General features: G+C 31.0%; 1 protein-coding gene across 1 annotated transcript; it reads right to left on the bottom strand.

Annotated features, from left to right (window-relative positions):
* Positions 1–117: 117 nt before the first annotated feature.
* LOC131616377 (uncharacterized) lies at positions 118–9316 on the bottom strand. Its single transcript, XM_058887693.1, has 6 exons — positions 8749–9316; positions 7268–8366; positions 6824–7099; positions 5940–6704; positions 3749–4332; positions 118–3578 (listed from the first exon to the last, which is right to left on the bottom strand). Exons 1-6 carry the CDS (start codon positions 9246–9248, stop codon positions 503–505), a joined length of 6300 nt encoding a protein of 2099 aa, XP_058743676.1. The 5' UTR covers positions 9249–9316; the 3' UTR covers positions 118–502.
* Between the last annotated feature and the right edge of the window lie 7986 nt (positions 9317–17302).

Raw genomic sequence — 17302 nt, 5'->3', positions numbered from 1 at the left:
CAAGTTTCTATATTTCCTTGTAACAATTACAAATAAATTACTTGTCAAATTGAAAGGGGTTTCAAGTAGAGTATTATTAAAACAAGTGCAATATTTATTTTCAAGTACATATATATTAAGTTGCATATGTTAATTCACCTGGGATAGACTTAACAGCTACCTCACCTTAGAAGGCAACTATTATTAATATTATTATTACGAATAGAAGTTTATAAAAATGAATAGTTTTTTTAGATACCAAAAATAATAGAAACCAAAAAATTAGTTGTTTGTAGAGGTTATAGCTAATGAAGTGATGATATGATTATCTTTGGGACTTTACAAATTAACAGATTAAAGCAGTGATAACAAAATTAAAGCAGTGATAACAAAAGTGTAATAGCAGGAAGTAATGGAATAGATGCATATTGAAGATTGTGACTAACTTCTTACAACGAAAATAGTACTAAGATGGAATGGAGACTAGCTCCTTACAAATTGGTAAATGAAGATACTAATATTCTCATAATAACAATGACTCTGAGTCTGACTGCTCAGCCACCAAATTGCTTCTAGAATGCCTCACACCATACGTCAGGTTTCCCTTTATTCTCTTCTGTGTGTGTTCACTGATTTCTTCAATCCCTTCCTCCACTCTCTTACTTCCCCCTAAGTAATTAGTTATTTTCCCTCCCACTTCATCATCCCTCCTTTCAATTCTTACTCCTTCCTCCCTATTTCCCTTTTTCCCCCTCCACTCATACATATGTTTTAAAGGCGTATCACAAATTTTGTCCCAAGTTTCACCCGTTTGTTTCTGGCATTCTTCAACTAAGAGGGGACATCCAATGATTTCTAGGGTCTGTAAGTTGGTTAGACTGGACATTCTATTGGGCAGTGATGCCAAATTTATGCAATCATGCATCTTCAGATGCTGAAGCGATGAGAGGTTGCAGATCCAATCAGGCAGTACCTCTATCTCTTCACAATTATGAAAGCCAATTATTTGTAGACAAGGAAGACACTCGGAGTTGTTCTCAAACCAAGCTTCTGTATCCCGGAACGTTTGAGGTGAAAACCAATTAATATGAAGAAACTGGAGAGAAGTGAGGTTTTTCATCCAATCACTCGGGATACTTTTCACATCCAGGCTTACTCCATCAATATGCAAGGATTTGAGCATGGAAAGAGCAGGGAAGCCATTCAATGTTTCGTTGTTCAGTGTTGCTACCAATGTTTCCACACTACTATCATACCATTCCAATCCGTTTTCAAGACTTGGGAAGGCAGGCATGCAAGTCAACTTCAGACATCCTATGATTGATAATTGAGACAGACGAGGAAAGGTAGGCAAGGAGAGATTTTGTGAAGAGTTAGTATTATTGAAATCATCTCCCATCTTCCTCCATCCCCTCAACTTGTAACAAAACTGCAAAGAGAGGCTCTTTAGAGATGGAAAGAACACTGAAGAAAAATCTTGTTCATAATATATGTACTCCAGTTCTTCAAGGAAACCTATATGAAGTGACTTAAGGAACGGGAGACGCTCCAACGGTGGGAGAAACTGGAGACTTCCACACAAAAAGAAAGATATTTCAACAATATTTGTCAGTGGAGAAAGCCAATTTGAAATATTCATCCTCTTATGTTGCCAAATGCTCAATTGTACAAATCCAAATGGTGTCCTGTCTCTGGAGGCTTCCCAATCAGAGATGTGGAGGTGTCTCAAATTGATCAATTTTGATACAACCTTTGTAAAAAGCTCCACTTTTTCATTAGGTGTCAATGTTAGTGTTTGTAACAAAACAAGGCTGCTTAAGGATTTGTAAAGACTTCCCAGTCCTCTACAATTTGACAAGTTAAGATATCTTAAATGTTTCATTTTTCCAATTGATCTAGAAGACTTGCTTAAAGAACAATTCGACAGCTTTAAGACACGCAACTGTTTGAATTTTGAAATTACTGACAATTTATCCTCATTCAATTCTTCCTCATTGGAAGACAGCAAAATCAAAGTTCGCAACCTGCTTCCATCAAATGAGTCCAACAAATGAACTGCATTGGGCTCCAACGATACATGCATGGGTCTTTGTACACAGCTATTTGTCTCACTGTCCAAGTAACAACAATCATTGCCAGCTGCTGCTATTGCAAGGTCATGCATTAAATCATGCATTTTGAAACTAACTATTTCACCATCTTCGCCCACTTTGACATCTTGGAAAAATGACCTCATCAAGAAAATCTTCACAAATTCTTCACCAGTGTCTTCCATGATTTCCTTTTCATCTGAGCATTGAAGATAACCCTGTGCCATCCAAAGTTGAATCAATAGATCCTTCTCGATTTCCCAATCCTTGGGAAATAAAGAGCAATAAGCAAAACATTGTCTTAACCGAGGTGACAAACTTTGGTAACTCATTTTCAGGATGTGGGGTATGATGCTTTCTCTGTGTTCGCCTAATTCCAAAAACACTTCTCGTAAGACATCGATCCATTCCATTTCTTCACTTTTACTCTGTAATAGGCCTCCCAGTGTTCGAATCAATAGTGGATGTCCCATGCACTCTTCGGCTATTTGTATACCAATTGATTCAAGTTTTTGATCCACTCCATCGGTTTCATTCCTAAATATCATTTTCTTTAAAATACTCCAAGATACATCTAGAGTCAAACCACTCAAAAAATAGAGGTCGCTTGCTTCCAGTCTTTCTGCAAGACTGCCATCACGAGTTGTCATTAAAACCTTACTGTCTTCAGCACCACACATTAAATAAGTTCTCAATTGAGTCCATTTTTCATGACTAGCATTCCAAATGTTATCCAAGACTAACAAATATCTTTCACCAGCTAAATTTTCATGAAGTTTATGTTGTATGTATTCAATGGATAACTTATCATCAATTTTGCTATCGGTTAATGACTCCAACATTTTCTTCACAATAGTCTTGACATCAAAGTTAGGAGATACACATACCCACATTTTTTTTTCAAAATGATTTTGCACTTCCACATCATTATATACGAACTGAGCAAGAGCTGTCTTGCCTATACCTCCCATACCAACAATAGCAATTGATGATATATTTCTACGTGGTTGCCTCAAGAGATTTATAATTTCCTTTTTCTCATCTTCTCTTCCAATGATATCCGATTCTAACAAAAAAGAAACAGATTTGTTCCTTAAGCTGTCAGTGTGCTTAACCACCGCAGCTTTTGGGCCTAAATTCAACTTAGCCATTTCTTCCACCATATCATCAAACATTTTTTTTATTTTTTTGAATTTAGGAACCAGTGTTCGGCGAAGATAAGTATGATTTGAAGATAATGAACGAAATACCCGTGACATCTTTTTCTTATCACCTGCATTCACTTTGTATCTCATACCTTCAATAATAAACTCATCTAGTAAGTCATCTGCAAGATGAAGCACATCTTCGAGACTTCTTATCCAACTTTGCGCAGCACAATATTGTTCTTGTTTCTCCTGTGCATCAAGGAGCTCAAATCTAATGCATTCAACAGAGTTCTTAAGTTTTTCCAACTCATCCATAACATCATAAATCTGTCCATATTCATGAAAGGCTGCAGAAGCCAACCTGTTAAAACAAAACAAAAATAGTACACTAATTAATTTTTTTCATTTTGACCCTTCTCTTCCTTTTTTTTTTAATAAAAATAATTTACAAAATTCTATATGCTATATAAACAACCATTTCTCCTAAATCAACTTTAATTACTACAATCGAATGCAAAACAATTTTTCTACCTTTTATTGACGTCAACATCATTTCCCAAAACCTCTATCTCAACAGCATTCTCTGATTGATTCAGAATTTCCTGGTATCTTTTACTTGTTTCATCCATATCTTTTTTATAATCACAACTCCACAAACCACCTTTGAACATAGGACCAACATCATTCATCAAACCATCTTTCTCATTTGCAGAAACATCCATATCAATTGACTGGTAATATAATAGATAGACAGCTACCTTCTTAACAATCAACCCATGCCCAAAAGCTACAAATATCTCCACATTGTCACCAGGTCCTAGATTTGATGCTACGTTCTTCCAATCTTCATCATTAAAGGACATTATTGTATCTCGCTTGTATATATGAACAGTGAATTTATTGTAATTAATTATAGAAACACTTGTGAGACATTCAGTTGCCATGTTTTCAGATGTTGATGAATAAACAGCGCATAAAGTTATTCCCTTCATACAGTAATCACTATCCTCAGGCACTTGAAACTTTACTGAAGGTCCTTCACCCTTATAGACTAACCAAGAAGGATAATTGTCCCCGGGAAGGAAATATTCACCCGAATCTTTGGTTGTTAATCCCTGTATCATGAACAAATGCTAACTTAATTAAGTACTTCTACTATTCAAATAGACTTTTTGTAAATGTCAATCCCAATTCCAAAAGGTTAAAATGTTTTAAGAAAATAACAGAAAACCATAAACTAGAAAGCTAGTTGAAAGAATTGATATGCCCTTGGGGATACCCTTATTCCCATTAAAAAATAACTATCATGAGGAAAACAATTAGAGGAGTATTCGGATAGTTATTTATATGTAATTATACTTTGAGATGTGGAGTGTAGTGGTGTCAAGAGAGTGAAATTGAAAGAGAAAAGAAATTGCTCTGGAAGTTAACTTCTAGTTGTAGTATTAAAGACAAATTTTGGAATTGATTCAAGTGATCTTTGGATTTCCAGCATTGTTTCAGTTTCTGCTTTTATTTTTATCAACTTGTAATCCTTTATTGATTATTATTGGTTTGTCTGATTTTATGTGATATGTGATAAACTCCAAGGTTTTCCTTGCTTTTGACAGTTTAAATCACATGTTGAGTGACAGATTAATCATTTCTGTATTGAGGTATTGTTTTCTCATAACCCAGTATATCTATTTACAGCTCGCCGCTCCGTATTAGGCATGACAACAAAACCCGTATCCGTGGGTACCCACCCGAATCCGCCTCGAAGTTGACGGGGAAAACCCGCTTTGACTGAGTTTGGGTTCGAGTTTGGGTTTTCCCCGATTATAAGATATGGGGACGAGGCGGGTAATGGGGACACTAGTACCCACCCCGAACCCGTCCCCGTTTATTTCATTGTATATATTATTATATATTTTTGATAATTTAGAATATTAAATATGTCGCTAATGTTTTTATGTTTTGATTTGTATTTACTATTTAGAATATTTGAAATGTATGTATGAATTTTTTTGAAATTGTTTTATTTTATTATTTATAAAGTAATTTAATTTTAAAAAAGAAATAAATATTTCTATCAAAAAATTGATTTCACTAAATGGATGGTGGCGGGGCGGGGATACCCGAACCCACCCCGAACCCGTTTGGGTCGGGTTTGGGTTTTAATTCTCCTTCTCCGATTGGGTTTGGGGCGGAGAACGGGGATTGTTTGGGGATTCGGGTTTGGGTTTGGGAAAGGTAATAACCGTCCCCGACCCGCCCCGTTGCCATCCCTACTCCGTATACTTCATAGATTCTTATGTATTCTCTTATATCAGGAACTGTACAGTTGTCAGTTATGTAGAATACCTTGTTTGCTTTAATTCACATAGTTGATTCTAGCAAGTAGATCACTTCTTCCTAAATACAAAATAGTAATGGTGTAGTAACACTCCTACTAATATTGAGAACAACGGAACAAGTAAACAACATACATTAACAGTTTAACTATTCAGTAGTTATAAAGAACAATCTAGCAACCTAGTTCTTGTGAGTTGTGTGATAGTAATTATACAATACAAGAACACTAAAAAAAAGGTTTTATAAGGTGACACCTAATCGAAAATATTGACACGTAAAAATTGCTGAGAAGTAAAGCATTAAGGTCTACATTATGCCATGTGGCACTTTAGATTTAACAAATTATAATAGATAAAGGTTAGGAAATCCAAGAAGATGGGAAAGGAACCTGTAATATGCTCTTGCTTAGAGTATCGATGACTTTGTGGAAACTTCCCATTCCAATCAAAAGTGATCTCAAGGATAGATTTGAGAATTGTGATGTTTCTACTTTGGTAAATCTAATATCATATTGATCATCAAGAATTCTTCGTAATTCTTGAGTAAGTTCAATCTTTGAGCGGAATTGTACCCCAAAAGTTCTCAGTCGTAAAAGGCTGCTAACCGTTGGTGATAAAAAGCCAGGGTTATTTTTCTGTACAGCGATAGAAGCTAGATAATATGTAATGTTCCTAAATGGGGAAATTTGGGGAAGAGAGTTCATGGTTGGTGACATCCAAGACGAGATGAGAGAAGGAAAAATTTCGCGTGATAATCCTTCATGTCCACACAGGGATATATATCCAATGCTTTTCAATCTTAGTATTGAATAGGGAACATGTTTTACAGATGTACCTTTGGCAATCAGCGTTGTCAAGGATTCCAATTGCACTATGTCTTCTTCCAACTTGTCAAGCTTCGAACAACCAGAAAGGATGAGAGTTTCCAAAGATTTCAGTTGATAGATCTTCTTTGGAAGATGGCTAAGACCTGTACAGTCCTTCAAATTTATTAGAAGAAGATTATTGAGATCTCCAATGGATGGGTGTATTTTGGACAAAGATGGACAATCCATCATAATGAGCTTTTCAAGATTTGGTAATTTTGAAAAGTCCGGACCTCTGTTCAAGTATCTCGAATGACTGAGATTGAGAATTTTTAGATTCACTAGCACCTGATAGAAGATAAATGTTTAAAATAAAAATTAGAGAAAAATGGAAAATGAAATGGTGGCAACAATTATAATAAATTTTAAACAACTTATGGGTTCAAAGTAAAATGTTAATACTATACCTGGGTTTTATTCCAAACTTTTTTAATATTGCTGAATTTTAAGTCGATAACAACTAGATTTCCTTGATAAAATTCATCAGGTATATAGTTCAAGCTAAATCCTTGCCAGTGGACCCATCTTAGTTCTTTAGAAAGGTTGCCATAATCTCCAGTGAGGTCAACGCGATCAAGTTCTAGAAGTCTGAGTTTCTTCATCTCCTTGAAAGAATCCGTACTGAAGCGAATTCTGCCAGTTCTTTCCGACTTCAAAACCAATCCCTGTATAGCTTCTGTTCCCTACATGTGAGGAAAATATAAAAGTAATAGGAAGCGTTTTTCTTTTTGCAAGAAACAAAGTGATGTATGAAGCTACAGTATTTTAGCCTAAGCCACTTGTAAGGAATATAACAAGGCAAAATAGTTCAGAAACAAATAGGGTCTGATAAGGGTGATTAAAGTTCTTACAGATTTTGTGGTCAAAACATCATGTACATCCTCGTGAAGCCACAACCGACTCCGCTTCCCAGGTTCTTTTTGTGAACTTCCGCGAACAATTTCTCTTCCCATGTCTCTTATTAAATCATGCATTCCAAGCTTGTCATTCTTCTCAACTTTTAGGAGGCTGCACTCTACGAGCATGGCTATGCCAACATCAGCATAAAGTCCATAGTTATTTAATATCTCTGTAACATCGCCTTTATCCTTGCCGATAAAGAAACAACATATGTCAAGAAATATATCCTTTGTCATATCATCCTTCAAACTATCATAACTTATTCTCAATTTTTCTTGCACTCGATCATTTGGAGTTCTCTTTAGTTTTGACAGTACACTTATCCATTCTTTTTCTGTTCTCTCATATAAGGAAGAACCAAGGACTTCAAGAGCAACCGGTAATCCTCCACAATAAGCAACTACGTTCTTTGAGAGCTCACGGAAGTCTTCTATTGGACTGGGTTGTCTGAAAGCATGCCAACAGAAAAGCTCAAGGGACTTGCTTGTGTCCATTTCCTCTATACTAAATACACGGTCAACTTTAAGTAAATTAAGTATGCGCTTATCCCTGGTGGTGACAATCAATACACTTCCTAGACCATAACATTTACGGTTTCCACACAGGGCTTCTACTTGACCAAATGTGCTCACATCATCGAGTACAATGAGTACCTTTTTCCCTATAAATCTTTTCTCAGTTGTGGATATCCCATATGTAGTATGTATCTTCTCATTTGTTTCCAAGACATTTGAAAGAGGCTGTTCTTGTAAATGAATAATCTCTCCGTCACCTTTTGTACAAACTTCTCTAATATTTTCAATGAAGCTCAGGTCATCAAATTTGTAATGAATTTGGTTGTAGACAGCTCTGGCTGTTGTTGTTTTACCCAATCCACCCATACCCCAGATCCCTATCAAACAAACTTTGCTTGACTGATTTTCAATAAACTGTATCACTTGTTGCACATGGGCATGCAATCCAACTGGAAATTTGGTAATATTCAATAATCCCCTGTTTAGCTTTCTCAAAACATCCTCAACAATTCGCTGCACTAGTTCATCTTTATACCTTGTAGTATAATAATTATTATAAAACACACAGAGTGAACATACATTGGCAAAGACATCAAAGTAAAAAATATATACATTATTATGGGTATGTTTGGATTGGTGGTTTGTGATGGAATGAAATGGAGTGGTAAATAAGATGATTTTATTGTTAGGATTTGCAAATGATGGATGAAATGGAACTTGATGGAATCCATTTCATCCACTCCTCCATTTTTTTTTATTCCAGGAACATTATTAATAAAATACCCAAACAATAAGATATATATCTTATTCAGCTATTATGTTTCATTCTACTCCACTTAATCCGGTTCCGTCAATCCAAACATAGTCTATCTTCTAGAAAATAATTAAAAAAAAAAAACTATAAAGTGTTGATTAACCTGTACTTGGTGGCATCCCAACCTAACAAATTAGCAGCTTCGGTGAGTGCCTTCCTCCAACTAGACAGCACATGTTCCATCTTTCCCTTTGCTGAGATTCTTTTTGCGGTGGCTCTCAAATCTTTTCCAAAACCACCATTCTGGAGGCGTACAACCGATGGATCAACATCATAAAACACAGGGACAACAGCCTGGTCACCAGTTCTGTGGCATTCCATGACTTTTTGAAGTTCGTTAAGACACCAACTAGATTGAGTGTAGTTTCGGGAGAAAACAAGGATAGATATACGAGACCATCCTATTGCTCGTGAAAGTTCTGGTCCCAGCTCGGTTCCATTTCCAATCCGATAGTTGATACAAGTGGTAATTCCTGCAATTGTGAGTGCAGTTTGTAGATGTGAAACGAAATTCTGACCCGTGTCTTTCCCTAAATAGCTGACGAACACGTCGTAGATCCATTTATCATTGAATTTTAAGGATGATGATGAAGAAGAATCCATTAGTTCGATTCGAGTGGGTGAGAGGAGTTGAAGTCAACGCTGAGGTTTGTTTGTGTTTCAACAAAGCATTTCTTTTTTCAGATGAAATAAATTGTCCCTCCGGCTTTAATTATAAATTCCATTTTTAAGTTAATTGAGCAATGAATGTATCTAATCTACATAAAAGACCAAATACATTTATTATTCAACGGACCTAAAAAGAGAATATTTGCTTATAATTATTGTCTGAGGGAGAGGGAGTATGTTCATTATGTAAAGTGGCGGGAAATACCAAATAAAATATTATATTTTTAATAAATTAGACTTTGACACTTGGGATACACATATTTTTTAGCATGTTATATATTATTGAAATAATAAAATTAAAATAGCTTTCAATATCTACTTAATATAAATGTAAAGAGGTCATGATGGCAACTCTAGCCACATATCATCTTGATAATAATTATTGCCACATGTCATTTAGAAATAATTCTAAATACAAACCATAATTATACAAATTCAATATTCAAATAAATAATAATTATAATAATTATAGAATAAATAATCATTAACAATATAATAATAATAATATTAACCTTAATAATATAATAATAAGTAATAATTAATATTATTTATTAATTGACACAATATTAATAATTCAAATAATAGTAATAATAAAAATATTATTTAATAATTGATGCAATATTAATAATTAAAATAATAATAAAAATAATAAATATTTTAATAATAATATTGAGCCATTGTGATAAATAATACAAATAAATAATAACTTGAAATAGAGTAAAACTAAATATACATAAATAATATTTTAATATAAATTGTTGGATTCAAAATATATTTAAAAATATGTTTATATATATATATATATATATATATATATATATATATATATATATATATATATATATATATTAAAAAGTTAATAATAATATTGAGCCATAGTGATAAGTAATAAAAATAAATAATAACTTAAAATAGAGTAAAACTATATATACATAAATAATCTACTTAATATAAATGTAAAGACATATTTCCAACATATAAAATAATTATTTTTTATATTATAACAATTATTTTTTAAATATAAAAATAATTATTATTAACAATAATATAAAATAATTATTTTTTAAATGATTTTATCTTAGTAGTTTTGTATAATAATCTAGACAACTATTTAATAACGTTTACTCAATTAACGATAAATATACTATATAAATAAATTACTTAAGTAATATGTTTTATTGAATTTATTTCGTTAGTAAATTAATAGAAATATTTGTAAAATATATTTTTAAAATAGTGATGCCCAAAATTAATTTATATTGAAATCAATAGAAAATATAGATAATAAATACTAAGTATAGTGAAAACTAAAATACTCAAGTAGATAAAATATCATAAAATATTAATTTAATTGAATAAATATAGAAATATATCACATAAATATTTGATTTTTTTTTCTTTCATTTCAATTCTGTAACTGCTATTGTTTGATTACCATTCATTTAATTATTGTATTTATATAAATATTTATTAATAAGTTATAATAAAAAATGACTTTAATTCACTTATTTAATTTTTTGTAGTCAAATTAATTAATTAAAACTAAATATTTAATTATATCATTTTAATTAGGAAGTAAACTATACATTAAGATAAATATTTTCTCATTTCGTTTTTCATATAAATTTGACATTATAAAATTACAAATATAAAATTATTTTTTAACTAATTATGATAAAAAAAATAGCTTTCATTTTCCCATCAATATTTGTAACTGATTATTTTTTTAATTTTCTTTCCATCAATATTTTCTTTCCTTATGTAGTTATAATTATTAATTACTACAATTAGATTCTTAATGTAGTTATAACTCTCCAATACCAATTAGTAACGATGTATTTTGAAGGTTTTCCACCATCCTATTTTAATTACAATTTATTTTTGGAACAAAATCAGTTACAAATTTTTTAATTATATTATTTTTATAATTATTGCAAAACTTAATGTTTAAAAAGTGAAGAGTTTTATGAAACTGTCCATCATAATATCATTTCATTATTTTGAAACCCATAAATTCGTCAACATTTCTTCCTTAAATAGATAAACTCTTCTCACTTTTTTTCTCACTGTCACACATATATTTTGGAATTTGATTTGATGAATAATTTGACAAAGCATGGAATGAATGAGTGAAATATTCTATCGATTAAAAAAGATAATTGATTTTTCTATCTTTATCTAATCCAAAAGCTTTTGGAAGGTTCCATTTTTTTTATGTCCATATTTTTTCTAATAAATTTTATTTCTTATTTTGATCATATTTAAATTTACTTCATCTATATTATTTTCATCATATTCAAATTCATTTAATACTCATATTCATATTGTGTAATATAATTTCTAATTTTTATTTTGCAGGTTTTACAATTTAAAAAAGGTATAATTGGCACAAGCTCCTACAAATAACAATTTTATAACGAATATTGAAATATACATCTCTTGCATTCATATGGAAAATCTAAATTCTAGAAATTGTAATACATCTGCTTATGTTAAGATGTTTTTATTTTTATTATGATTTTTTAATTTTTTTTTAATTTTCTTCCTCTTTCTTCACAATTCTAGAATGGTAGTACTGCTTTCTTGTAGATATAAATTGTAATTATTATTTTAATCATATTTATAGTCATATTTATTTTGATATATGTTGGTTATTATAGAATTAAAAATGCACATATTTATTGGTTTTCTAATTTCAAAATTTATGGGCTTTATAAAATTAAATATTAGAATTTTTAATTTGACTATTGACCTTTAAAATTATTTAAAGATAAAAAGAATAGTTATAGAGCACTGTGGTTCTACAAATTTAAGTGTAATATATAATATTTTATTTTAAGAAAAGAGTCTTACAATATATTTTAATCATATATTTTAACCATTAACCAGATATTTTAACAAAAAAATTATTTATTCAAGGTCTCACTTTTTTAATTATTAATTAATTAAATTTATAAAATTAAATATTAGAATTTTTAAATTTTTTATAATAATTTTAATGAAAACTGATCATTATAAAACTGTTGAATTAAACCATCATTACTTCAAAATTAATAATAATAAAAATATATTTTTAAATATTTCATAGTAATAGTAATGAAATAAATATCAACGAATGAAATTAATAAATAATTTAAAATCTATGAAAAATATAAAAAATTAATAGTTAGAAAGAGAGTGAATTCTTACAAAATTAAAATAAATACAATATCAAAAGCTAACAATTTAAAAATGTCATTGATTGAATAAATATATAAATATAACTGATAAATTTTTCAACTATTTTTTTCTATTTTGTAACTTCTATCATTTATTTATATTTATTCAGTCATTTATTGTCTTGATACAAATTTTTATTAACAATTAAATCAATTAATTATTTATTTTTATTATTATATTCATAATTATGTGTATATCAATGTGTGATATTGAGTTATCATCATTTAATATATATTTTTTTCTAAATTTTATAGTCATAATAATAAATATAATAACAATATTTTGAAGTTTAAAATATTATATACAATGACAATAATATATTATAAGTCAACCGCGCAACGCGAGGGTTATATACTAGTTATAAATAAATTGGATCTGATCATATTGATTATTGCTATATTTTGTGAGTAACGAAGAGCTTATGATCATTGCTATATTTTGTGAGTAACGAAGAGCTTAGTATGCATTCAATAATTATATCACAGTGCCGAGATTAATGATAATGATTTTTTGTTTTTTTATTATATCAAAAAATATAATCTCAACTATCATGGAATGTTTACGTGATTATTGCAAATTTGATTAAAACAAATGTCATATTTGGCATCAACGTGGTTTAGCAACGGGTAAGTTAAAATAAACTGCAAGACACAACGATAGTCTTTAACACGCAGGACATTCAATTAGAGTTTTCAAGCTTCACACATTTAGGATCTTTGATAACCGATGTAGCACCACCGTTGATATCATTTACCACCATTGATATCATTCACAATTGATTCAGGACTATGAGCCAATCTCTTAATATAAAAAAAAAAAAAAAACAATTTATATACCATAATATTATTATCGGCAATTTCATTTCCTATCTGAACACGCTCAGCATCAATATCCGGTTTATTCATTTGTTATATATGTTGAGAGAGTGAGTATTACTTAAATTATCAATAAAAAAATAAGAAATATCAATACAAAATGTTTTCATACATTGATCTCATACAATGTTAAAAACCGATTGATTATCTCCCCGTCTTGAGTCATCTTCTTCACAATATAATTGCGTCAATTACGAAACAAACTGGCATCAGTAACCTCTACCTTAAACAACATTCGTTTGTCCACAAATATACCAAGCTCCGATGGATAAGCTAAATCCTATAACAAAAAATATAATATATAAATAAATTCTTTTAACAAATTATTTAGTATTAATTTAGATATCGTAAAACACATATACCAATCTTATTACTTGATTCATGTTATCAAACAAATAAGAGAGTGAAAATTGTTGATCCAAAATTATCAATTACTTGAACGTTAATTTCTTTTTCAAAATTTTGCAATGCATTATTAGTTTGACAACACCCACCTATTTATAATAACTAGTAAAAGACCCGTGCGTTCGCACGAGTCACGAAAAGTCGAAATAAATATTTAACAAATATTATATAGTTATGGTTAAAAAATATTTTTAAAAAATATGAATTAACAAAAAAAAAAAGTTTTCAATGATGATTGTCATATAAATATTAATTTAATTTATCAAGTTGTAGTAGTTGTTAGAATATAAATAGAAATCTATAATATAAGAAAATTTGTTGTTCTGGAATTTACCATAATACCCTTTGATTATCTTAGCCTAAATTAATATATTTGGGGCAAATAATGTCTTATGTTGGTTTGTTCTAAACACTAAAAGATATTTTATTGGACAACAACAAATAAAGTACATTAAATAAAAGAACATTTCCTTCCAAACTATTACTATTTCGCAGACTACTATTTACTTTTTTGCAAGCCACTTTTCTCCTCTTGACCACAAATTGCATCCAAATGGATATCGTTTCCTGCAACCCCTTTATCTTCTCTTCCCAAAATATCTTGAAACTATAATTTCTTCTTCCAAAAGCATGCTCTCTGCAGACATGATGCACGCCACCCTCCATTTTCCACACAAAAGATGTAAATTCATGTTCTCTCTTCCGCTACCTTTCTCTCTTTCTCTTTAGCTTTCTTCTCTCTTCTGTTGTCTCTCTTTCTTCTTGCTTCTTTCATCTCTTCTTCTTCTTCTTCTTCTTCTTCTTCTTCTTCTTTCTTCCCTCATTCTTTTCTTCAACAAAGACAACTGGGTTCTGGAAGGATTTACAAAATCTACGAATCAAGGTTTATGCTCTTTGTCCTTCTCTGCTTAGATCTTTAAAGTTTTTAAGGGTTTGTTTTCTTCTTATTCTGATTTTAGGATTTCAGTGTGAGAAAAATGAAATAAAAAACAAATTAGGTTTTTTGTTATGCATCTTCCTTTTCTTTCTCCCTGCTGTAACTTTTTTGTATTGTGTGTTGTTGTCATACCCCAAAATTTGTCCATCATATTTTAAAATATTTTGGCAAACACTGAGAAATAAGCCTGACTATCTCTCTCCTAAGCAATAAGTCCACAATTAGGGTTTTGTTTCTCTCAAGGTCAAATCAAGTTCTAAGACCTCAAATGGATCCCATGGCCTCTCATATGCTTCAAAGGAATCCTCATGCCAAGTTTCAAACCTTAAATTACAAGATTGCCCAGTCAACTACTCAAATGGTCAACAGTCAACCAGTTTGACCTAAGAAGTCAACTATGCTCAAATCACAGTCAAAACTCCTGATTTTTTGGTCAAAATCAATATTTTGAAGTTAAATTCATCATTTGATCAAGGGTTGATCATGATTCATTAAAGAAAGCTTCAAATTCATCAAAGGTTAAAAGTTTCTAATTTAGGGTTTTGAACTAAAAGTCAACTGAACTTTGACCAGCCATAAGTCTCTCATATTTTATCAAAAATTTCACAACCAAAGCTAATTCTCAAGGAAATTCAATTCTCTACAACTTTGATGTTGGGCCCAAGGTTAAGAAATGCTTCAGCTTAGGAGATATGAGCCAGAACATTACAGGTTCTTTTGAAAGTTCACAAAAAACAGTTTTTTGTCAGGAGCCATATCTCCAAGATAAAATCTTCAAATGCAAAATATGTTCCAAAGTAGATTGTAGAGGACATCTTGGGCTTTCCCAAAAGTTCTAGAACACTTCCATACCTTAAAAATTGAGGGAGATATGCTTTGTCAAAGTTGGTCAATTTTTGGTAAAATGCATGAAGCAAATAAGGGTCAAAATGGGTCTTTTTGCAAAGAAGCCCAATCTTTTATGATCCAATCTTGTTCTCGAAGTCATCAAGAAGATCTAATCTCAATGCCACGAATTTATGATTTTTATTTGATTTTATATTGATTTTTATTCATTTAAAAAATGATATAAATCAAATAATTTAGGTAATAATCAAAGATTTGGTGGGAGAAATTTTTTTAATCAAATCCAATCACCAATTAGACATTATAGGTGATCTAATTTCGTTCTAATGAAGATTGAAAAGATTGAATCAAATTTTGGCCAATTTGGAAATATTGCATAACCAATTTCAATCAAGTTTAACCAAATCTCAAACATTGGAATTACATGATTTCTCTCCAAATTTGTTGACCTAAGGAAATCTCTATAAGTGTCTAAACTTGGTCAGAGAAAAGGAGAGGATTTTGCCGCAGCCAGAGCCTTATTCGAGAGGAAAAATTGTGAAAAGGAACCATCCAAAACTCACAAAAACCGTGAACAAAGAGAAGGTGGTGGGTCAAATTCCAGTTCAATTCAGGCCAAACAAAGCGTCTCAATCAGTTCCTTGGCGTTTTTTGAACATAACTCCATCCTCACCATCAATCAGAACGTGTAGAATTTCATCTCACTTGTCACGGTTTGGTTTGATTTTTTCCTATTCTTAATCCATTCATATACGCATCATAAAACATATATGAGGGCATGGTCATGTTTAGAATTAGCATTACAAACTTCCTGTGTCGGTTAATTGGTGTTTAAGTGCAGGATTCAGGTGATGCCATGGTTAGGGTTAGTAAGCTTCGAATTAGGGTTTCCAAACTAGGCGAAATTGGACCAAATTAATGGTACAATCATACTCAGGAGGTTATTGCGATCCAGTCTATGGCCTTGCATTGAATTTATATTGTGTATTTCTTATTTTTGAAAATTGCAGTCCGTCACTATAGGTATAGGCCTGTTTGTTCTACGAAGAAGATGAAGGGCAAGGCGCACAAATTCTATTTTTAAATTTTGAATCACTTACGTTTAATATATTATAGTTCTTGATTGGATCTATTTCAACTAAAAAGTGCAGCGCGGACGATGGTGCGTTTTGCTGATCATGCCAAAGATACGAGTTCGAACCCTGGCTGGTGCAATTTTTTCTTTGTATTATCTAGTTTGCAGATCCGGTGCATATGACCATACATGGCGCACGATACACCTCTCTCCATCAGCCATCAGATTGCTACGTGGTTAGATCTGACGATCCAGATGCGCGCGTCAACGATGGACACTCAGAAGACCACCACATTGAATCCAACGCCCCAGTCATTACCATATTTTGTTTTCTTTCCTTTCTTTCTTTTATCATTATTATTTTATTTACTTAATTAGCCATTAATTAGTTTTTTAACCCTTCTAATCATTAATTAATTAGTCAACTAACCAATAATTAATTAATAAAATTAGGATTAGCTTTCTTTTAAGTTTAATTCTGGGATTTTATTTATTTAGTTTACTAAAAATATTTAGTTTTTATTAGGTTAGTTGATTTTTAGAAAATTTAAGATTTAGTTAATTAATTAGGTTAATTAGTTTATAATTTGGATTTAATTTTAATTAGGTTTTTATATTTATCCTTGACTTC

Source organism: Vicia villosa, linkage group LG7, assembly GCF_029867415.1.
Source record: "Vicia villosa cultivar HV-30 ecotype Madison, WI linkage group LG7, Vvil1.0, whole genome shotgun sequence".
In the NCBI taxonomy this organism is placed as follows: Eukaryota; Viridiplantae; Streptophyta; class Magnoliopsida; order Fabales; family Fabaceae; genus Vicia; species Vicia villosa.
This window is presented reverse-complemented; position numbering and strand designations above follow the sequence as displayed.